Raw genomic sequence first — 23,717 nt, 5'->3', positions numbered from 1 at the left:
ATCGGGGGCCGTGCGTTAATCGGGAGAGAGATGGTGGGAGGGGGAAGCGGGGTGAGAGAGGGATAGAGAGAGAGGGCGCTACTGGGTTATCATCGCGAGCAACAAAGAGAGTTATGAGGATCAGTTTCAAGTTGCCGCCGGAGGCAGGCAGGCAGCCAGCATGCCGGACAGACGGGCAGGCAGGCAGGCGGGCGGGCCGCGCTGCCGCAGGGTCATTTGGAGTCCCTAACGACCTCCAGTCTCATAAAGAGCGCCTCCATGGCCAGGCCTCCAGCCTCGGGCCTCCATGGCCAGACCTCCAGCCTCGAGCCTCCATGGCCAGACCTCCAGCCTCGAGCCTCCATGGCCAGACCTCCAGCCTCGAGCCTCCATGGCCAAACCTCCAGCCTCGGGGCTCCATGGCCAAACCTCCAGCCTCGAGCCTCCATGGCCAGACCTCCAGCCTCGAGCCTCCATGGCTCCATGGCAAATGTTGAGATAGATGTGTGCTGATTGAGTGTTCCCGCTGAAGTACCCACGATACACTATGGTTGCCAACCTCGTCCTGCACTAAACTTTGGAATCTATTGCAAAGCGCAGTATGAGTTTGCAAGCATATTGGGCACGGGTGCATCCTTATCGTGGCCGCGTCTCGAAGAGTGAGACAGCGAACAGATCGCCAAACCTAGCTCACTCGCCTACGGGTGTCGTAGACTAGACAATCGGACGGCTAGGTTAGGCTACGAGTTGGGCTCTTGACAGTGGCGTGGGTCGTTTCGCTCTGGGTGCGGTGGTCAGGGAGTGGGGGAGGGGGCGACCTTTTGGAAGGGCGCCAGGTGCCGGGGCGTCGCACAGTGTGGCGACTAATGACAAAAAGCCATTCAGCCAAATCAATTTCATAAATCTGGAGTGGAGACGCGCTGCGCTGTGTGCGCCACTTGGAGGCTGCAGCAGGCGAAGTAGTGCCAGTTACACGTTACCTTTTGGTGTGTGTGTGTGTGAGTTCATGTGCGTGTGAGTTCGTGTGCATGTGTGCGTGTATGAGTGAGTGCGTGCGGTTTTTCCGGCTCTCTCTCTCTCTCTCCCTCGTAGAGACGTTACTTTTGTTTACCCGATTGAAAAGCTTGTCCGGCCTGGCCCGGCCCTACTCGCTGAGGTGGAACTGGCCGACATTGTGTCGGGGGCACAGGGCCGACATGAGGGCCGTGTATCCGGAAAGCCCGCGCCGATCGTGATGCCGGCTCAACTTGCCGGCTGCTGCGCCACTGAATCCCTCCACACAGTGGGCCAGAAAGACCGGTGGAGGCGGCCAAAACCCCAGACGCGTTTTGGGCTCCAGAGTCGCTTGGCAGGACTCGAACCGAACGTGTGACCCCACCATTGGATTGCTCTCCGAACGAGGAATCAACTGGTGGGGTCACACGTTAGCTTCGAGTCCTGTAAAGCGACTCTGGAGCTCAAAACGCGTTTAGAGTTTTGGCTGCTGACGGCGGTGGTGGTCTTTGTGGACACTCACCTAGGATTCCCAGTCTAAAGTTGAGGGTGATGACGATGAGGCGGCCGTGCGCGGCCAGCACGCTACCGTCGTACGGGTTGCCCGAGTTCCACTCGTACGACTCGCCGTGCACGTACACCACAGTGGGCAGCGTGGGCGAGTCGAAGTCCGCTGCAACAGAGGGAGAAAGAGAGACAGAGTTAGAGAGGATCAGAGCGGCATTAGTGAGACGGGAGTGGATGGGGCACTCGTAGAGCCCAGCGAGGATGTTGATGTGGAGGATGAGCCGAGCAAGAGGAAAACGATCTTGTTCTTCCTCGAGGGCGAAAAGATGGGATATTTTCCGTCAACATTCACTTTACATACAGTGTAGGTTCGGTTAGCTTAAAAAGGTTGGCAACAACTGGACCTACACACTAGATCGTGGCAAGATTTCTCTCGCACTAGTGTAGCCGGGTCTCGTTTTCGAATCTCTTGTTGTCGACACTTGACGCAGGAGGCGAAGCAAAGCGTGGTCGAGGACACACCGCACGACACTTAGATTAATTGAACGCGCGGGAGGGGGGGGGAGGGGGAGGAGGAGAAGGAGGAGGGGAGAAAACAAATGAAGGCCGATGAATGCTCACACGGAGCCAATGGTGTAGCCACTGAGCTCGTGGACAGAAGATTTAGTTCCTGGCAGGGCTGGTAATCCCCCCCACCCCCTTTTCCCCTGGACCAACCCACATCGAGCACCTCTGGCCGTAGTTCCAGCAGAGAGCATCAGTCACACGGCACAACATGATACTCCAGGCCAGCTACATTACACGCATTACTACATACACAGCACCCAGGTTCGTCTGTTGATTAAAACTAAAGGGATACTCGAAACAACAAACCGAACCCGTTAGAGATGTTGCCGCACAGTGGGCCAGAAGACCGGTGGAGGCGGTCAAAATCCCGGACACAGGAGCTCCAAACACGTTATGAATTTTAGCTGCGCTCCACCGGCCCGGCCCACTGTGTGTCGGCTGACTGACTGACTGACCGACGCTCGAGTGGGCCCAGCGTTCGCGAGGCTTTAATTTTGAATTATTAAGTCAGTGGCGTGGCCGACTTGCGGTCAACCTCGTCACACTTTACCACCGCTAAAAAAACAACAACAACAAACAACAAAAACGCTCCGCACTCAATGTGTTGAGGCCGCGGTAATTGAAATGAATAATAAAGGCGCGGAGGTCGGCAGCGCGTTGTCTGCTTAGCAGGTGACAACCAGTGGGCTGGCCCCGAGCGGTCGCTGTCTCTCTCGCACCCCTACGGAGCGCCCCGTGAGTGCGAGAGAGACGCAGCGACGGCGGCCGCACATCGCCGCGACGCAAGTCCACGCCCGTTTGTTCGCTTTAATTGTTTTCGCTTGAAGGACAGCGTTGCCACTGCCTAGTCTGCGCAGTTTGAATCCTACGAGGCCGCGGTGGCCACGTTAACGAGGAAACATCACTTGACGGCGGCGCGCCCCGCCCCGCCCCGCCACGCCCCGCCACGCCCCGCCTCGCCCCGCTACGCCCCGCCCCGCCACGCCGATGAAGGGTGGCGCGGCTGCGTGCGAGAGCGCCGACCGGGGCGTACTTTGGCCGGGGACGTCCCTAACTTGGTCCCCCGTCGGGCTGCCTCGAAATAACGGAGGGACTGACGGTAAATCAAGGCCCGGCCTGCAGGCGGCTCGCGGTTTTCGGCGCGGCACGGCACGGCACGGCACGCGCGCCGAGCACGCACTCACAATTTCAGACGGCGCTGCGCTCGCGCCGCTCGTTTGTCCGCCGTGATCCCTCCGCCCTCGTCTGGGGTCCGAATTCGCTCCGTCTCTCTCGCTCCCCCGGGGACGCGGCCGGCGCGGCCGTGGGTGCGAGAGAGACGGCGCGACGACAGCGCGGTTCGGAATGAGCGCGCCGACCGCGGCACACAATTAGCTGCTCGCCACGGCCCGGCCAGCCAGCCGGTCTGGGCCTGCCCGGGCCCGGCCTGCCAGGCCTGCGAGGCCGGTGTGGTGTTATGGCGGACGAGATATATGGCAATTTGAGCAACTTGAGCGCTCGGCGTGGCAGGGTGGGGCGCGGCGGGGCGCGTTTGGTGGCAGACTACTGCGAACCGCCCCCGCACCGCTCCGCACATCCCGGCCCGGTTGCGCGCCCCGCCCGGCCCGGCCTCGCCTGGCTGGATGGGCATTTAGCAAGTTGGCAGCAGTGGCTGGCGGGGCTGGCAAGGCTGGCGGTGACCGGAACAACTCACTGCTCCACTCAAGGCTCGCGCAATCCCAATTTCCAACACTCTGCGTGGAACGCTCAACCAACATAGCGCACTGAGTAGTACGCATACTCCGGTCCGACAGGGGCCACAAGACCAGTGGAGGCGGTTGAAATCCCGGACGGGTTTTGAGCTTCAGAGTCGCTAAACAGGACTCGAACCGAACGGGTGACCCCACCAATGAGTTGCTCTCCGAACGAGGAATCCATTCCACGTGACACAATGCTCGAGGGAGCGTGACAATCTATCACCCTCGTTTCAAACGTGATGTAAGGCTCCTCGTGCATCGTGAGTGAATCGTGAACCAGCAAGAGATAGCCGTTGTTTTTACCGCACTCCAGTTTCTCCATGCCACACGACGGAGACCTTTTTTTGCAGTGTCCCCTATGGAGTTGTTTTTTTTCTCGCAGTGTCGCGACGCGACATCATTTCATTTTTCCCGCGCTTTTCTACTTTCCTGTAATATCACTACTCCAGCCGCTGCGCGCCCTCCGCGCCCTCCGAGCTCCCAGCGCCGCCGGCGTGTATCCACTTACGCCCAGGTACCCCCGCGACGCGGGGCGGCTCGGCACGGCACGGCACGGCACCGGCTCGGCTCGCGCTTTTCCATAGAATTGGATGTCGGGCTCGATTTTACCCTTGAGCCATCGACGGCCGCCCCGCCCCGCCCCGCCTCGCCCCGCCCCGCCTCGCCCCAAAGACACGGCCGCGTGCTTCGCGGGGACCGGTCATAAACTACGTGACCTTTTTAGGGACGAGGTGAGGCGCGCACGGCGCTGCCCTCAATCTCCACGGAAGGGTAGGTCAGGTGGGTCGCGGAGGGAGGGAGGAGGAGGTCAGAGCTTTGCGACCCACCCCATGAGCGCGAACGTCAAAAACCGAAAAGCCGAGTCGCATGCATTCAAATAGCCGCTTTTTCTCCCGCTCTTCTTTTTTTTCGCCGGACGCCGTTGAGGGGAGTCGAACCGGCGGAGCAATATCGAGTCGCTCGCGCGCTGCCCCATTGTAGGGCCACTGCGAGGACACGAAGGGCGCAGGGCGCGGCACGTGTAGCGAAGGGATCGGGAACAGAGTATACAGTCCCCTTTCCCATGACCCCTTTGTGAGACCTTGGCGCGAGGGGGACGGTCCGGGTAGTGGAATGCACACACACACACACACACACACACACACACACACACACACACACACACACACACACACACACACACACACACACACACACACAGAGCACGTTCGCAGCAGCTAGTTTGCACAGCTGCCACAACTTGGGCGGCAAAACTTGACAATAGTGCCAATAGCGCTGCTGCTGCTGCGCGCGGCGCCGCAGCGCATTGTTTTCGTTTTGGAAATCTAATATGCCGCATTGGCGGCGAATCCGTCAGACTAGAAACGCGACGCGGCGCGCGCGGAATCCGAAAACGGGGCAAACACGGCGACCAACTACCAGGGAGTCCCCCCCCTCCCCCCACTCCCAACCCCCAACCGCTTTTTTCCGCTCTCTTAACGCCACCTACGTGATAATGAAATAAACAGGGGCTCGCTGTCACGCGCGGACCGGAAGGAATCTTCGCTCGGGGAGCACCTTTACGATTGTGGGGAAGCCCCTCGCCGACCCACTCCATGCTTATCGTCTTCTTTATGTCTCTCGGCGACTAGCAGCGCCTCAGCAGCCAAGGAGGAGGAGGAGGAGAAGAAGAAGCATTCCGTGTTGCTGGACGCGGTGTTCACCGCGACACTGTAACTGTAGGAAAACCCTCCCTTCTCTTATCCTTCACCACCACCGCTTGCTGGAATTGAAATTCACACCGCGGCGACGCACCCACGCTCTGCAGACTGATTCCGAGAGTCGTTTTCGTCGCTCTGTCCCTCTCGCACTCATGGGGCGTCCCGAATGGGTGCGAGAGGGACAGGGCGACGAAAACGACTCTCGGAGTCCGTCCGCTACTACGTTGCGGCGCGGAGCAGCAAGGGCGCGACTTTTTTCAAGCGGAGTTCCGCGGCACACCTGCGGGGACCTTTTCCATATTCATGTCTTCTGGTGGTGCAGGTGGGGAAGCCTAGCCCAAGCCCGCCAGCCCGCCAGGCCCCGGGTAGTGCAGGATAGGTATCTAGATCCAACTCGGAAAGCAGAAAGCGTGCACAGCTGCGGGCGCCGCGGGCGAACCCGTCTTCTCGGTGCTGCCCCCGCCCCGCCCCGCCCCGACCACCATAGATATACGATGCCCCTTACCTGCACGCATACCACACACGCGGCGAAAAACAAAATCGCCCTGATGAAACTAGGCGAAGCACGCAAAAACACTGGAACCCAGGGGAAAGTTACCGCAAAGAACCGAACCAAGTTTCAGGGCCGCATCGACTCAGTCACAGCAGCAGCCGCCCGAGGGCCGACAACGGCTTCGTCGCTCTGTCTCTGTCGCACTCTCGGGCCGCCCCGTGAGTGCGACAGAGACAGAGACAGGCGACGTTCGGACGCAGGCTGCAGGTGCGCCGAGGCTGGTGCCGCGATTCGCGCCAACTTGTCGCGGGCGAATTCGGCCGAGTTTAACAGCTTTTGTTTACAAAGCAACGCCTGCTCTGTAAAATCATTCCCGGCGGTCCACCGCGCTGTCTTCTCCGGGGCAACGGCCTCCTTGTCCTCGCCCGCCGCCACCTGCCGAGCGGATCAGAAGAGTCGTTTCGTCGCTCTGTCTCTGTCGCACCCATGGGGCTCTCCGTAAGGGTGCGAGAGAGACGGAGCGACAAACCGCTCTCCGGAAACGCTCGGCTGCACCGGCACGGCGGTACGGCGGCGCGGCCCCGTGTTGTTGGGGTTGTCCTTCGGCTCCTGGAGCTAATCCAATCCAACGGGTAGCGAATTAACAGTGTTGGGTCGAGTCTCCCTGCAGCTTGGCTCGGGTGTTGAACGGGGAGAGAGGGGGATAGAGAGAGAGCAGCTGAGCTCACGTGGGGAAAGAGGGCACGAGAAAATGTTTCCTGGTTTTCCTGGGCAGCCTGGGAGTTCCTTGGAAAACCACGAACCGTTTTCATCGTGGGGAGAGGCAAATAGGGACAGCAGAAAAAGTGAAAGAGAGAGAGAGAATAGTGAAGAGGGTGAGACGGGGAAGTGAAGAAGTGATGAGCAGACGAACAGAGAGGCAGAGAAAGAGGACGAGGCATACCAAAGTTGCAGGAAGGGATGAGAAATGGAAGGTGAGGGGGCGGGATCAGAGGACGCGGGGGATGACGCCACTTACTTAGTTCAGCCCCCACCCCTATCTATCTGCAATCTCCCACCATCTGCGAAGCCTCGGTCTCTAGACCTCTATCCGGCTGACGGCCTGACGGCCTGACCCCACTCGGGGCTCCAGCCGCCCCGGCCCGGCCGGGCCACCCCGACTAGCGCCCTAAGCTCCGGGCCTGTTCGCCTGTTCATTGCAGTAACTTCTGTTCTCCGGTCCGTCCCTGTCCTGGCAGGCCGGGAGTCGCTACTAACAAGTGACGGCCTGGCCACGAGGCCAGCGCGGCGCGGTGGGGCGTGGCGGGGCGTGGCGGGGCGTGGCGGGGCGTGGCGGGGCGTGGCGGGGCGTGGCGGGGCGTGGCGGGGCACTGCCGGGCGCGGCAGGGCTCTGCTGCTGACTGTAAACTTTAGTGCGTCCCGTTCGCACAGGCTGGGCCTGCCCCCATCTGCCGCCAAGGCGTTGTGCCGCCCCCACCTGCCGCCCCGCCCCGCCCCGCCCCGCCCCGCCCCGCCCCGCCCCGAAGGCCAAACAATCAAGGTCCATCCGCGTAAGTGACAGACGAGGCCCCGCCCGTCGCGGGGAACTGCCAGATTTCCGCAAAACACAGATCCTCACTGAAAAACCAAACGTGGTCCAGACCGCACCACTGGTGTGGTCAGATGGATGCCATTTTGACCACATCAGTTGGTGTGGTCTAGACCACGTTTGACGACGTATGGTGCGGTCTAGACCACGTTTGGCCACGTTTGGTGTGGTCTAGACCACACCAAACGCACCAAACGTGGTCTAGACCACACCAGCTGGTGTGGACAAAATGGCATCCATTTGACCACACCAGTTGGTGCGGTCTAGACCACGTTTGGTTTTTCAGTGCTGGGTCATCTGAATAAGTACAAGTGTAGAACAGGCCGTTTCGGAATTCGGCCGCGCCGCTGCGGCCCGAGAAAAAAAAACAGAAAATAATTTATTGGGGGCCATTTTGCGGCCGGAAATGGCGGCATTATGCAGAGACGGTAATGATAACGGGCGAGGCGTCACGCGCCGCGACGCGCCACTGTTTGATCCGGTTCCATTCGTCCGGATTGAGAGCGATTCGCTCACAGCGAGGCCGCGCCTTAAATCACGTGAGAATATCGACAGTCTCTTTGCGGGCCGAGAGGACAGTGGCACAGTGGGCCAGAAGACCGGCGCCGGCGGCCAAAACTCTAGACGCGTTTTGAGCTTCAGAGTCGCTTAACAGGACGCGAACAGAGCGTGTGACCACACCAATGGATTGCTCGTCCGGAGAGCAATCCATTGGTGCGGTCACACGTTCGATTCGAGTCCCATTTAGCGACTCACGCGTCAGGGATTTTGACCGCCTCCGGTCTTCTGGCCCACTGTGCGAGGCGGCGCGGGGAGGGGCGGAGAGAGTCCGCGTCAGAACTTGTGATGGATTTGGGCCTCGACGTCCTTGCCAGAAGTGCTGACCAAATCATTCCCATCGGGTTGGGACCCTTGAGTGGACGCTTTGGTGCCTTTGGTGTAGGGCTGATGGGGATTATGGAGGCGAGATGACAAGGACGAGGACCGCCGTTGAAACAGTGTGGCCGAAGTTTAATCAAACGGACAGCGCCCGACGTACACGGCGCACATTCGCCATTCGACTCGAGGAGTTTCTAGTGGTGTTTTCTTTTTCTCGTTTTCTCGTTTTCGCGGCCGAAGGAGGGGGGGGAGGACGGCGAGACTCGACACGACCGCGAAGCCGTAAACGCAGCAAATAAAGCAAAACACTTACGGCGCAGAGAAAAAGAGAAATGGGAGGGGATGAGCGAAACAGGGCGTTGGAAAGGACGACGATAAATAACATTAACCTCGCAGGCTATTGCCTCGGCTCGCCGGGGACATTCCCGCGCCAGAAATAAATTCCTTTCCGATCCTCAGTATGGAGCCAAACCCGCGGGCTTCCGTGGAATACCTAAACGCATTCACCTGCCGTGGGGAGACTCGCACAGTGGGCCAGGAGACCGATGGAGGGAGGCGGCCAAAATTCTAGACGCGTTTTGAGCCCTACAGTCGCTGAACATGACTCAAACCGAACGTGTGACCCCACCAGTAGATTCCTCTTTCGGAGAGCAATCTATTGGTAAGGTCACACGTTCGGTTCGAGTTCCATTTAGCGTCTGTGAAGTTCAAAACGCGTCAAGAATTTTGGCCGCCCTCCCCGGGCTTCTAGCCCACTGCCTTGGAGGGGTGGTCTCCGTTCGCGAGCGTTTGAAGTGCACTGCTGGAGCGGCAAGGATACAAAGTTAGGATCAGGCAACAAATTAATTTCACAAAAATTCGCAGAAACCAACATGATCCTTATCTTAAAAAATTCGACCCCGAATCGCTAAAATTTCACTCCAAGAGACCTCAAAATGCTTAACGTCTGCCCACCACAGTTGAAAACTGTTTTCCCGTGGGTTATTTGGACGGCAGAAAGAAGAATGTTGCAGCCATTGCCAGACTCTGCAGGGGCGGTGCCTTACCGCAACGGGTGCAATATGGGAAGGAGAGGAGAGGAAGGCATCGGAATGCGGTCTCCAGCTGTCACGATGCAGCCTGCAGCCACCCCGCCCCGCCCCGCCCCGCCCCACCCCGCCCCGCCTCACCCCACCCCACCCCGCGGCCCAGAGTGCATCAGGGGATGCACAGGCTGGCGGCAGCAGAAGTTTGTTGCCGTTGCCGAAAAATTTGCTCACGGCACTAGTCTCGAACCCGAGACCTGCCAGGCAGGAACGGAGCACTCTAACCACTACGCCATCAGTTTGCTGTGCACGCCACCCACCTAGCGCCAAACTTGAATAGCCACCCATCTTGCTCGATGCTGGACAAATTATAAGTTCGGCGCTAGGAGAGCGGCGCTCATAGCAAACTGGTGGCGCAGTGGTTAGAACGCTGCGTTCCTGACTGGCAGGTCTCGGGTTCGAGACTAGTGCCATGAGCAAATTTTTCGGCAACGGCAACAAACTTCTTGAGGAGGTCTATCCTGAGAGGATAAAGTACCAGCGCTGGCAGTGCGGGCACCATGGTCCTCCGGTAGCTCAGTGGTAAAGAGCATGATGTGGGAAGCGGCAGGTCCCGGGTTCGGGACCGGTAGTATACACAATTTTTTCGGCGACCAATTTCTTGGGGGGGTATATCCAGAGAAGATTGGGTACCTGCGCAGGCAGGGCGGGTGCCATGGCGTCCCGGTGGCTCAGTGGTTAAGAGCATGTCGCGGGAAGCGGGAGGTCCCGGGTTCGGGACCGGTACTATATACAATTTTTTCGGCGACCAATTGCTTGGGGAAGTATATCCACAGAAGATTGGGTACCTGCGCAGGCAGGGCGGGTGCCATGGCGTCCCGGTGGCTCAGTGGTTAAGAGCATGATGTGGGAAGCGGCAGGTCCCGGGTTCGAGACCGCTCCAGGTACCCTTTTTTCGGGACCAGATTTCTCGAACGGCAGCTCAAGAGGAGTTGCGACATCGCCGCCGACAAGCTGGTTCGGTGGCTGAGCGGTCAGGGTAGAGGAGTTGACTAGACTCGGCACTCGGGGTCGCGGGTTCAAATACCCAATGTGACCCCTCTGAGGTAAGGCCTCTGAATCTGGACTCTCACTGTACCACAGAAACCGCGCGCACTTCGGGTGGGCCAGCCCAATACGAACTCCACTAATCTGTCGAATTGCGCGGCAGGGAAGCGTCGGATGAAGGCCCGGTTCCCATAAGAACACCGAAGCTGATCGGCGGGTCTCCTTGAGACTTTCGTATTGCCACTTTTTGCTGCCGATTTTTTCCATGAAACGCACTGCGGGAATGGCGCATCATTGCCCAGCGGTACTATGTAGTTCAGTGTGCAAGCTACCAGGTGCGAACTGGTCTTACTTCGGCGTCTTGGGCCCGCCGAGACTCGTTTCCAGGACCGAGAGCCCCAAACATTCCGAACCGTCCTGGAAACGGGTGACAAACGTCGCCAATGGCACCCGTTTCCAGGACCAAACGGCAAACTGGTTGAATTTCGCCACTCCCGTCCTGGAAACGGGTGTCCGGCTACCTCAGGGACGCGTTACGGTCCTGAATCTTTCAGGACCAAGTCTAACCGCCCACAGCGAAAAAGGTAAATAGAAGGAAATTCGCACCCGAGGCGCGCAGCCCGGCGCAGCGAGCCTGGGCAAGCACGGACTGAACGGGCCGAGGCAAACGGCGGCGTCAAAGGACTCAAAGGCCTCAAAGCAGAGGCCTCCGCCGTCCAGGGATTCACGCCGCGGTGTCGCCGGAGGAGACCGACTCGCACTCGGCCAGAACGACACCCCGCCGTGGAGTGTGGAGCGGGGTGGCTGGGGTCGCAGGCCCAGGCCGGAAGGCACTTGGTGGAACTGCACTTTAATTTGGACGGCAGTGCACTGCGATTTGGGAAACCTTTCGTCTGTCTGTCTGTTTGTCTGTCTGTCTGTCTGTCTGTCTGTCTGTCTGTCTGTCTGTCTGTCTCTCTCTCTCTCTCTCTCTCTCTCTCTCTCTCTCTGTCTCTCTCTCTCTCCCTCTCTCTCCCTCTCTCCCTCACACGCACGCACACAGCACGCAGGCGATGTCACGGCTGGAGGGCGTCATCTCCTAACTCGCGTACCAACAGCTCAGATTTATGTGTTTTGGGTGCTCGCGCCACGCAAACAATATGTCTTGCCCGACTTTCCTCCCCCCCTCCCCCTTTCCCCCCACCTTTTCCGCCCCTTTTCGACAGTAATCTCCAATGTTTTCCTCCCGCCGCCTCCACCTGTCCGGAGCGCCGGGGCGGCCACGGCCGGGCCTCGCCGGGCCTCGCCGCCTGTTTGCGGGGATCAGATCAGCCTCAAACAAAACGGGCCGCGTTTTCTTTTAATTTTCTTTACACCGCGCGACTTACCACCGCCTAGCGCGGCCCCGCGCCCCCGGCCGTGGTAAGCCGCGGATGTGGGTGTGGCGAGAGACCGAAAGCCATTGAAACAAACGGGTCTCGGATAGGAGAACGGTTTTGCAAGATGAACGTGGTAAAAGCTCAAAATTCATAGGAAAAAAACAGTCTTGGATTTTAAGAACGCGTTAAGACAAACGTGGTGAAAGCTCAAAATTCATTGACATGAACGAGTTTTCAATTAACGGTTTTGTTAGGTGAACATGGCAAAAGTTTAAAATTCATTAAAAGAAACTAGTCTGGGATTCAAAGAACACATTCGTTTTTTGCTTTTTTTTCAGATTCCTTGAGATAGTTTAAACTGGTTTTAAAATTTCGCTCGCACAGGTTTTCGTCCCACGAAACCGTTCGACACCTGTAAGGAAAAGGACGAACGGCGAAAGCGCAAAATAAGGCGCTCAGTTGCGGCCCTGCGATCTGAAAGGCACGCAGTTTGCCGCGCGCGATCCAAAAGGCACTCAGTTTGCCGCGCGATCCAAAAGACACGCAGTTTATGGCTGGGCGGCAAAACTGCGGCTTTTGGATCGCGCGGGGCAAACTGGTGCCTTTAGGATCGCGCGCGGCAAACTGCGTGCCTTTCAGATTCCTGGATAGAACGGTTTTCGATCGCGCGGCCGCTACTGCGTGCCTTTTCCTTACAGGTGTCGCCTTATTCCGTCCACAGGATACGCCGAAAATTGGGTACTCCGCGAGGGTGCGAAACGATCGACACCCACGCAACCCCACATTGATTAAATGCAAACACCCGCGGTGCGCCCGCCTTTCATAAACAATCGGGCCAAAACTTAATTCACTTCCGGCTTGCCCCGCCCCGCCCCGCCCCGCCCCGCCCCGCCCCGCCCCGCCCCGCCCCGCCACGCTGGAATAGAAGACGGCAGCGAAAGCTCGGAGGCGTTCGGATTGGTATTGAATAAAGGCCCATCGACAGAGCCGAGCCGTGCAGGGCCCGCAGGGCCGCACAGCCCAGCCGCAGACACAAAAAGACAGCGGGATTACGAAGCGTGTGTTTTCTGCCTCTTTGTGCGAGCGGCAGTGGCGGCGGTGGGGAAGCAGGCGGGTGAAAAATTGGGGAAATACGGAACAATCAAACAAACCGGCTGGGGACGACGGCCAACAAGAAGGAGAAAACAAACTTGGCAGCATTCGAGCGGGAAGCGCTGGTAGAGGAGGAAGCCCAGGGATCCAAGGGGTTGCGCTAGGGCAGCGCCGCGCCACGCCACGCCACGCCACGCCACGCCGCGCCACGCCACGCCGCGCCACGCAGGCCGGCACGCTTTCAAACTTGAATGGACCGCCGGAAAGTGAAGTTGGAAGAAAGCCTCAAATAATAGAGGCTGCCAACATAAAGGGGAGGGACGAGCGACGGCCAAATATCTCGCCTTCCAGAGGCTCTCTGACGGCGGGCTGCAGGCGACGCCCCGACAGCCACACACACACACACACACACACACACACACACACACACACACACACACACACACACACACACACACACACACACCACGCTCACATATTGAGAATGTGCCGGTCCGTGCCGAGCTGCGCGCTGTGCAATCAATCCTCTTTTACTCTCCCAGGCCAGCACGTGACGCCGTGCCTGCGCGCTATGCCTAGCTCCACAGTGTGCCTCCACGCTTCGTCCACCAGAGGCTTTGGCGCGGGACCGCAGCGAGCGGCGAGCAGGCTGAGACGGAGACACGGGCATCGCCAGCAATATGCGCCGCGGAGGGCAGCGCAGAATCGAATGGTGGGTGAGCCAGCTGAAGACAACCGCAGCCTGGACACTGATGATGGTGTTGATGATGATGAAGATGACGACTATGATGATGGTTGATGGTGATTTAGCATCACTTTCATCATCACCATCTTTATCTGCGGCTCACTCAATGATAGAGCGGTGATAAGCGATGATGATGACGACAGCGATGATAATGATGATGATGATGACGACAGCGATGACAAGGTGGATCCCCAGTGGCGCATCGAGCTGGGCTAGGACGGGTTCCGGGTTCGAGTCCAACCCAACCACCCGGGAGGGAGCAGCGAGAGCAGCAGCAGCAATCCGATATAACTCGATTCCTTTTTGCCGTGTGCCAATTTGGCACTCCGCCGGTGGGAACTGGTCTGTGTTCAGATTCAGGTGCATTCCCTGCATTGCTGATGGAACGTGAGGAGGCTGCCAGTGCACTGCCTACCTCCCCCATCCCCGTTGCCCCCACCCCTCCCCCTGCCGGCGACCTGCAGACCGATTCCGAGAGTCGTTTTCGTCGCTCTGTCTCTTCCTCTGACTCATGGGGCGTCCCGCATGGGTGCGAGAGAGACAGGGCGACGAAACCGACTCTCGGAATCGGTCTGCTGCCGAGCTGCAGTCCACCCTGCCGCGCGGACGGGGCGTCGGCTGGACCGCTTCACTTGTCGCCACGCTTCAAAGGCCGAGCGTGCCGTCGGCACACGTGTCCTCGCGTGTCGAGTGGCGGTACACTGCCAGAGCGGTGCCGACGAGGGAAGGGCCACGTCTCGTCGGTACCCACCGCGTCTGCTCCAGAAACCCTTTTCATCACTCTCAGTAACCGTACACTGGAGTTTGATGGTTCACAGCACGCGGACCCTACACACAAGCACCAGCGGTATATATTTTTTTTGTCAAGATGTGTCCACGGCATAGGTTTATCCAAGAACTCCATGAAAATTGCCCGCCTATGTATGTATTACAGGCTTCCTGAAAAAAAAATAGAAGCCCGTTGTGGAAATTAATCACAACCTTAAAGGGGTGAAAACTCAAACTCGCACAGCCACAGAATGCAGGTGCTTTCAAGTGAGGACACTCCAGAAGTTGAGCGTTGCGCAGACCCCCTCTCCCTTTCCCCTCAAGTCAAGCTGGCGTGCGGCCTCGATTTGAACACACGAGCGTTGAAAACATAAAACAACTTATCGCCGCAGCCTTCAAAAAGTTAGAGGGCAGGGCAAAGGGACACCAAAGCCACCGCGCGGTGCAAAAATAAAACTCACGTCGTTTGTCAGCCATTACTGTGCTGTTTTAGCGAACTCGTTCACACACACACACACACACACACACACACACACACAGAGAGAAACACACACAAGCGCGCGCGCATAGCGCCCACATTAAAAGTAAGCTGGGTCGAATCGTTTGCCCCATCATGCCGATTATACTTATCGTGCCATATGAAAATCCGCATGAGCGGCGCGGGTTCTGTTCTGTCGCTACAATAATAAAGCATTTTTCAAAGGCCGTTCTCGTGAACGCTTCAAACAAACTGCAGCGTTTGACTCGTAAAACCCAACGAACTGAAACGTTTGAGTCCTGTCTTTGCGTATCAGTGGCGCTTTCACGTGTTGGATGCTCAGAGCACGGCTCAGCCCACACTACTACTGCACCCCCCAAAAAATGGTTTCTTAAATTTTTAATTTTCTTGGTTTATGTAAGGAAAACAAGAAATTTGTTCTTCATACAAAAACAAAAGGTTTCAATCGCCAAAAAAATTTCTTGGAAAAAAAAATAAAGACCTCAGAAGAGGTAGGTTTTTTTGATCCAGTGTGGAGGTATTCGACTCATTTTCGCCCTGACAGCTGCATCCATTTCCCGACAGAGCACGCTCCGGACGAAAACTGGAAAACTGGCGCCAAAAGTGGCGGGGATGTCGGCGCACCGCGCGCCAGGGAAGACAGAAAGCAAACTTGGGCGCGTAATTGCGCCACGTAGTTGGGCAACCCGGGCCGAGCCAGGCAACCCACACGACGTCGCGCCATTGAAGAAGAGTTTACGGCAGCAGGTGTGCGAGAGAGACCGCAGATGAAAGGCCCGCGGATTCAGAGAATGGACGAGTTGGAGAGAGAGAGAGAGAGAGAGAGAGAGAGAGAGAGAGAGAGAGAGAGAGAGAGAGAGAGAGAGAGAGAGAGAGAGAGAGAGAGAGAGAGAGCACATCCGTCACACAACTGGGAGCCGCGCCCCCCATTCAGGCGGGCGACTTGAAGGCGCGGGGGGCTCCTTAAGCCTGTAATCACTCCAGTTCATAGACTAATAACTTCCAAACCACCCCTCCCCTCCCCCCTCCCTCCCCTCCCACTTCGCGGCTGCTTCTTCTGCACTGCGAGTTCCGTTCATAAAGCCAGTCCAGAAAACAATGACGGGTAGGGGCAGAGTATGCAACGGTGGCTGGGGGAGGAGGGGGCGAGCGTGAAGGGCGTTCTTGTTGGCAGAGGACGGTGCACCCCCGCGCGGACGGACGGACGGACAGGAAGGCAGGCAGACAGACAGGCAGCGGCCAGTGAGGAGGCTTCAACGGTTCACACGGCCGAGAGCGATGCCATGGAGGACACAAGGCTGCATGACTTGGCAGCGAAGTGGGCCGTTCACGGGCAGAGACAGACACTCCCCCCTCCCCCTCTCTCTCGGTCTAGGTCGCGTGCATAGCGGAATGCCCCGCTCCCCGAGAAGCCAATAAGTCCCAGTTGAAGCTCTGACAAATGGCCCCCTAGTCACGCCGCTGTCCCGCAGTGTGTGTGTGTGTGTGTGGCAGCGGTCACGGTGAGGTGCCTCCCCGTGCATGGATAAGGAAGAAAATCCCCAGAAGGTCCGGGCGGAGGCCGCGCGTCGGGGCCGACACAGCAGAGGGGAAGGCGGCAGGGGCAGGACCAAGACGTTGATAAATATAAAATTGATGTGGCATCGACGTGGCCACGGCACGCCGGGGCTAGCCTCGCGTCGATCCATTCAAACATTAAAATAAATCCACGTCGCCGTGGCTGCAGCCGGCCAGCGGGCCGACCGCTGCAGCAGCGCCTGTTTTACCGACCAGCCAGGCCATCGCCATTGGACGCCTGTTTTACCGACCGGCCATGCTGTCGGGACTGCGCGCCTGTTTTACCGACATTTTGCAGTCCGGCCAGCGGCCAGTTAAGGCCAGGGCCTCACGGCCTCGGCGAGGACACCACAGCCAGCCAATCACAGGCCTTCCTGGCCGCCTTGGCCGCTTTGGCAGGGGCGGCAGGTCACCCTGGCAGGTCACCCTGTTGTGGCGGCGCGGCGGGCCGAGGCGGGCACACCCATCATAGTCCCGGCGCTACTTCTTTTTTATCGCTCATAAAACTCACAAGTTTGACCGCGCCGCGTCACGGCCCGCCCCCCCTCCCCCCGCCAAGGGGCCCTCCCGGTCCCCTCCCGGTCGGCCAGTTGCGGCCAGTCCGGGCCAGTCGTAGAAAAAGAGGGATGGCCGCACGGCCGGGGAATACGGAGAAGCGCGACCCCGCGGACCCGCGGCCCCGCGACACTGACGACGACGGGGCGGCCGCCAGTGGCCCGCCGCGACGCCAGGGGGAGCGGCCGGCTAGTACAGGTTTCCAACAACAAAAAATTGTCATTTTTGTTTAAAATGAAAGAGGGGGGGGGGGCTCGAAACTTGCAAATTCGTCCGGCCCGACCGGACCCACCCCCTGAATCCGGAACCAGCCACCCTCGGAACCGGCGGCTCCTGGGCGCGTGGATCGAGAGGCAATTACGCGCCACATCGTACAAACGGCGGCAAGTCAGCCGGCAAAAAGCGCAGGCCTCGGCCGCCTGGCCGCGTGGCCCAGTTAGTTACCCCGGCCCGGCCGTGGATGTTCGGGACTGGGCCGCGGATTCCGGCCGGGCTGGCTGGGGGCAGGGCGACCGGGGGCAAGGGCCGTGGGGCGCCGCGCGGCGTGGCGTAGGGAAAAAGCCTAGAGGGCCGCCAGCCCGCCCGGCCCGTCGGGTCCGCCAGGGACGCGGGCAAAAGGTATACGCCACCGACCGACCCCTGGAAGTTGGGCAAAAAACGCGTTCGAGGTCGCTCAGCGCACACACGCTTGCACCGAGGGGGAAACGACTGAGAAATTTTGTGTACATCGGATAGGGATAACCCCGGATAACCCGCGGATTACCTCCGGATTACATCGAAAAATTTCTAGGATTACCATTGGATTGCGCCGGATTACCCCGGATTACCTCAGAATTTCCCCGGATTACCCCGGATTACCTCAGGATTTCCCCGGATTACTTCGAAATTTCTGGTTATCCGGATAGCGGATAACCAATTTGCTGTACATCGGATAACCGAAGTCGTTCCCCCCTCGGCTTGCACACACACATACTTGCGCACGCACATGAACACACACACGCGCAGACGCACTCACACACACACACACACACCACTCGGCCGGCGGTTTGTCGATGAGCGCCCCGTTGCGGTGGACGAGCCACGGCGAGCCATGGCGGGGAGACTTATGAGGGCCGTGGCCTGTGTTTCTCCGGGCCGACCCCCTCAGCTTTCCCCCCCCCCCCCCCCCTCCAGGACAAGCCAGTCTGTCGGGACTGGACCGCCATCCCTCTCGCTGACAAATGACTCTCTCGATTGAGTCACATAACGTCCTCTACCTCAGATCCGCACCCCCGCCGCGGCCCGCCGCCCCCATTCCAAAACCCGTGGGGACGGCCGGGGCGGCGGCCGCAGTGTCTCAGATCCTGGACCGCCACTTCCGCTGGGGGGGCGGCCCAGCCTGTCCAGGCACCGGCGGCGCGCCGGTAGGTGGACGGACCGACGGGCCGACCGACGGACGGACGGATGTCGAACACAATGCAATAATACAGATAAAGATTTTCGTTCCGCTTCGCTTTCCGATACAGACGTCGCACAGACGAGGTCCACGGCAAGGCGGGCACCGCCAAACTTTTCGTCGCTGCGTTTGAAGACGCGTAGTGGATTGACACTGGCGAGCGGTTTGCCCGACGTCTCGTGGCAGGGTGCCCGCCCCGCCCCGCCCCGCCCCGCCCCACCTCGCCCCTGTCAGGCGTCACGGCGCCCTAAGCCCCGATATGAGCTCCACAAGACGTGATGTAAGTAAGGGTTTTTACCCGAGCCTCTCCGCACACGCAGCGTCGAGCAGGCGGGGCGGGGCGGGGCGGGGCGGCAGCAAAGTGGCAGCCCATCCATTCTTCTTAATCTCCCCGGGTAGCAACGGAGCAGCAGCGCCGGCCGCGCGAGCTGGAGGGCCTTCTTCCGAACAGAGCCAGTCCCTTAACAAAACTTAATATCGTGAAACGGGGTGGGGGTAGGGCAGGGAGACGCCGAAAATAAAAGTAGCCAAAGAAGTTGAACCAACACGGCTAGCTGGCGTCGGCATTTCTGAAAGTGGCAACCAGCGTCGGCGAGGAAGCGCCTGTGGAATCGAGGTTAGGCAACACGCCGGCAGGGCTGCGCCGCAGGCAAGGATTGCCAACCTGCCAGGCGCTCTCCGAAGTAGGTAAACGATCCCACGATACAACAAGGCCGATACGCTTGCAATAGCAAATCTCACCCTACTAACTAGGCAATGTCCGGGCTCTGCTCCCGAGACGTTTGACCAGTGAGTTGGCCGAATTCAGCAACTCACTGTCACCCCATCTCCCGTGTTGCATCGTGAGAATTTAGCCCCCTTAGACTAAGTATTACTTAAGAGATTCGTTTGAAAGTTCTGACATTTCTGATTTTCCATTAAATTGAAAAAGAAAATTGTAAACATTAGTTATTTAAGAAAACCTCTTATTATGTTTGCACAGAGGAATGCGTCTGCTAATGAGAAAAAGTCAGTAACGGAAAGAGAGGGAGAGAGAGGAGAGAGAGAGAGAGAGAGAGAGAGAGAGAGAGAGAGAGAGAGAGAGAGAGAGAGAGAGAGCTGCTTGGCAACACTGAGCTGGCAGAAAGCGGTCGCCGTATTTCCCGCTGGCGCACTGAAAATCGCTTCTTTTGGACGGACAAGGGGCGAGGGTGTATTCGTGGACGCCAGCCAGCTAGATTGAGCGAGGACACAAAGAGAGAGAGAGAGAGAGAGAGAGAGAGAGAGAGAGAGAGAGAGAGAGAGAGAGGAGAGAGAGAGGAGGGGGGGGGTATTAGGACGAGCAGCTGTGTGACTGCCACGTAGTTTTTGGCGGGGCGGGGCGGGTGGGGACGACCATGCATGTGTGGCAAATAATACACCACAAGCTTGCGAACAACAAAGAAGCACCACACACACACACACAGCACCAAACTCATCGCAATTACTTGGAAACTCCATCGCACTGGCGTTGCCGCGCGTTGCGCGTCGCACTGCACGCGTTCGAACGCTCTTTCATCTGTCTGGCAGCGCGCACACTCCGAGGAGACTCTCTCTTTCTGTCTCTCTCGCACGCGTGGGGCGCTCCGCAGCTCTGCAGGGGTGCGAGAGAGACAGCGCGACGGAGCGGCGACTCTTGGCTCGGCTGATGGATGTGGGAGTGTGGGAGGTCCAGGCCCATGATGAATGAAGTGTCCCCGTGCCGGCCTTGCCGCTCTCAGGGCAGCCGGCCAGCGGACTCATTCCGAGAGTCGTTTTCGTCGCTCTGCCTCTCTCGCACCTGGAGGGGGCACCACACGAGTGCGAGAGAGACAGAGCGACGAAAACGACTCTCGGAATCGGTCTGCAGGCCGAGGCCCGGCCGGCACTCGCTAACAAGCGGCACGCTTCCTTCATAAAGCGCGCGTCTTACAGAACACGGCTCCCGAGCGTCGTCGCTGTCTCTCTCGCACCAACGCAGGGCGTTTCGTGAGAGAGAGAGAGAGAGAGAGAGAGAGAGAGAGAGAGAGCGAATACTGCGAATCAGGGCGACATTTGTGTGTGTGTGTGTGTGTGTGGGCGTGCGCGTGCGTGCGTGTCCGTGACACTTAACGAGGGCAGCAGCTTGTCGCGCTCCTTGTGCACGGTTTACTTGAGTTGGCCTGTGTGCTTTCTGTTTGTGTTCTCCGGTTCTCATATCCTGAGCCGCGGCCCCCTCTGGCCCTGTGTGCCCCTCTGGCCCTCCCGCCCGGGGCTTTGCAGTGGCCCGATTCCGAGAGTCTCGCTCTGCCTTTGTCGCACTCATGGGGCGTGCCGTGTGGGTGCGACAGAGACAGAGCGACGAAGACGACTCTCGGAATTGGGCTGCAGGCACGCCCTCCCGTGACTGCTCCACCACGTCCGCGTGCATCCCTCTTCCTCCCTCTCTCTCTCTCTCTCTCCCCTCCCCCGCCCGGCTGAGCTCGGCTGCAGCTCGGCTCGTCTCCCTTTGTTTACATGCAGTGTGTATGCGCCGCATATATATTGTCGAGGCTGCCGCGGTGAGGCAAGTGTCGTCGGTTACTTGAACAAACAATAGAAAAACAAAACAACAACAAAAAACGGAAAAGAAGAAAACAAGGTGGCAACTGGAAACGGAACTCGGGTACCAGCCGGTATTCGAACCCACGGCGCAGGGCGCAGTGGAGTCTGGGGTAGATTCCGTCTCGTGTGCATCCGTGCATAAGTAGGTCAGTGAATCTGGTTGGATCAGGGTCAGGCCAATTCAGCCCGGCCGGTGGCCATTCGCGAAGGAACGCCCCGCCCCGCCACGCCTCGGGGGACGAATCTATCTTTACCGCTCCTGATAGCGTGGGGGCGCGAGAGAGACAAAACGCCTTCCACCATTACGCCTCGGGGCGGGGTGGGGCGGGGTGGGGCGGGGCGGGGCGGGACGGCGTGCGTGATGCTGACGCGAACGTGAGACGGCCGCACGCAGCCACCCACGCGCCGACCGCGCTTCGGCTGTTGGCTGTTCATCCATCAAACTGGCGTGTGCGTGAGAGAGACAGAGACAGAGGAGGCCCTCTGGCCGTCGCTGGTCCAGGCCCACGCCCCCTACATTTAAGTACGCCCACTTCCTTTCGTACCCGGAATCGCGCTGAACCGAGCTGAACAGAGTTGGGTGATCAAGCTGCCCCAGCGCTTCTGCATTGTGAAACCAACAGTGGAGAAGTCCACATTTTAAATGAGGAGGTGTGGCAATTGCAGTCACCGAACTTAGTGCAGAGTTTGCAATCTTCACGCTTCAGGTGTGGAGTTCTCCACGTTAGCACCATACCAAGAAATAGGGGGTCTGTAAGCTACTTCACACTTGAATTGTGGAGACTGGGAACTCCACACGTCCAAGTGTGGAGAGTTACACCCGAACCGGAAGTGAGGTTTGTCCGTGTTTGACAGAGTGCACGGGCGAGCGCGGGCAAGCGGCAATTGCACTTTTTCAAACGCCACCATTCATCGCGCGAGTCTTTTTCTCTATGCATCCCCGTCCTTCTTTCACGCAGCCCCGGCGCGGCGCGGCGCGCTAGCTCTATGTTGGAGATCGCGGTCCGCGCGGCTCGGCTCGGCCCGGCCCGGCGTCCGCGACCACCAAGTGGCCTCTCCCTCTCCCTCCCCATCGCGCCGCCCGAGCCGCCCGCACCGCCATCCCTCATCTCTGTCACTCAGTAGTCCCCAGCCACGCCCCGCCGCCTCGGCCGCCGCCATGCAATTTATTGAAAACAAGTCACACTCCGTCTCTCTCTCTCTCTCTCTCTCTCTCTTTCACCCGATCCGTCCCGCTTCTCTCCCTTCGCCCAGCTTCGTCCCATCCAGTGTTGCCACTCAAGTAGGCAAAAAGTCTCACCCTCGCGATCAATCGAAAGGGTTGCCAACCTCAGACATGCCCTACAAGGCAGCTTCTTGGGAGTGAGTAAAGCCCAGATATTGCCTGGCAGGCAGCCTGGTGGCAACCGTTTCGAAGGGGCGTAGGCCTACTTCCGTGGCAACACTGCTCCCATCCCCGTCTCCAGGGCGGCCCCTCATTGCCAACAAGTGCACCGTTTTCGTCCCTCTGTCTCTCTCGCACTCATGCGGCGTCCCGTATCGGAGCGAGAGAGACAGCGACGAGAACGACCGTAATGTGAGCGGCTGGACCGGCCCGGTGAGAGAGAAGGAAGATAAGGGAGAAAGGGAGGAGAGAGAGAGGGGGGGGGGAGGAGGATGCGGATGAGATGCAAGGGTCGGACAGAGAGGTGGGGAAGTGGCCGTGAAGCAGCGGCAAGGTTGCCCGGATAGCATCGTGTTAATCTAAAGCTCCATCTAAACGGAGTGTTACCTCTCCTTAACAAAGGCCGCCACTTGCTATTTGAATGCTAAAAGAGAACGGGATGTGCTCGGGGAGGCCATGACAGGGCACGGCCAGCCCGTTGGGGCGGACACTGCTTCTTCTTCTCTCTCTCTCTCTCTCTCTCTCTCTCTCACTCATAGGGCGTCCCGTATCGGTGCGAGAGAGACAAAGGCCGGCGGGGTGGAAGTAGAGAGGGACCCGCTCTAATCTGCGTGTCATGTGACGGTCTCACTCACGCCAATCTAATGACGGGAATTAGCCTCCCTCCGAAGCCGAGCCGAGTCGAGCCGAGCCGAGTCGAGCCGAGTCGAGCCGAGCCAAACCGAGCCGAGTGCGACCGAGTCACCGAGGCGTGCTCGAGCCGCAGCCGGTCTGAATGGGAATGACATCGCTAATCGAATGGGAGCGGCGCGTTCTGCCAATGAGTGGGCCGCGCAGGGGAAACGAACAGAAAGAAGAGGGAGAAGAAGAAAAAGATGAAGAAGAACAGGAGGAGGAGGGGGAACAGGAGGGAGGATAAAGGAGAGGGAGGAAGAAGGAGCTGGGGGGGGGGAAAGGGGGAAGGGGGAGGGGAGGAGGAGGAGGGGAGGAGGAGGAGGGGAAAAAGGGGGGAAGAAGAAGAAAAAAAAAGAAAAAGAAGAAAAAGAAGGTGGCTGGCGGGTGACACGACCGCACAAAAGGGTTGAAACCGCGCCGGGGTTGCGCTGCGTACGACGGGGTGGATGGGGTACTCGCACCCATGACTCAGAAATGAGGCAGGAGTGTGCATCCAAGCTCACCATGTGACAGTGGAGGGCTGGCCTCTGTGTGTGTGGGGGGGGGGGGTATGAG

The 23,717-nt window shown here is 58.9% G+C and overlaps 1 protein-coding gene across 1 annotated transcript in view; it reads right to left on the bottom strand.

Moving 5' to 3' along the window:
- Positions 1-23,717, bottom strand: part of LOC117639674 (neuroligin-1) — a 90,389-nt gene that overhangs the window by 47,060 nt on the left and 19,612 nt on the right. Inside the window, exon 2 of the mRNA XM_034375549.1 lies at positions 1,496-1,645. Within this exon, the coding sequence (XP_034231440.1) occupies positions 1,496-1,645 (150 nt within the window). The remainder of the gene's footprint in view (positions 1-1,495; positions 1,646-23,717) is intronic.

The sequence above is a fragment of the Thrips palmi genome, unplaced genomic scaffold, assembly GCF_012932325.1.
Source record: "Thrips palmi isolate BJ-2018 unplaced genomic scaffold, TpBJ-2018v1 HiC_scaffold_11, whole genome shotgun sequence".
NCBI lineage: Eukaryota > Metazoa > Arthropoda > Insecta > Thysanoptera > Thripidae > Thrips > Thrips palmi.
Note: the sequence above shows the minus strand (reverse complement) of the source record. Positions and strands in the feature narration are given on the sequence as shown.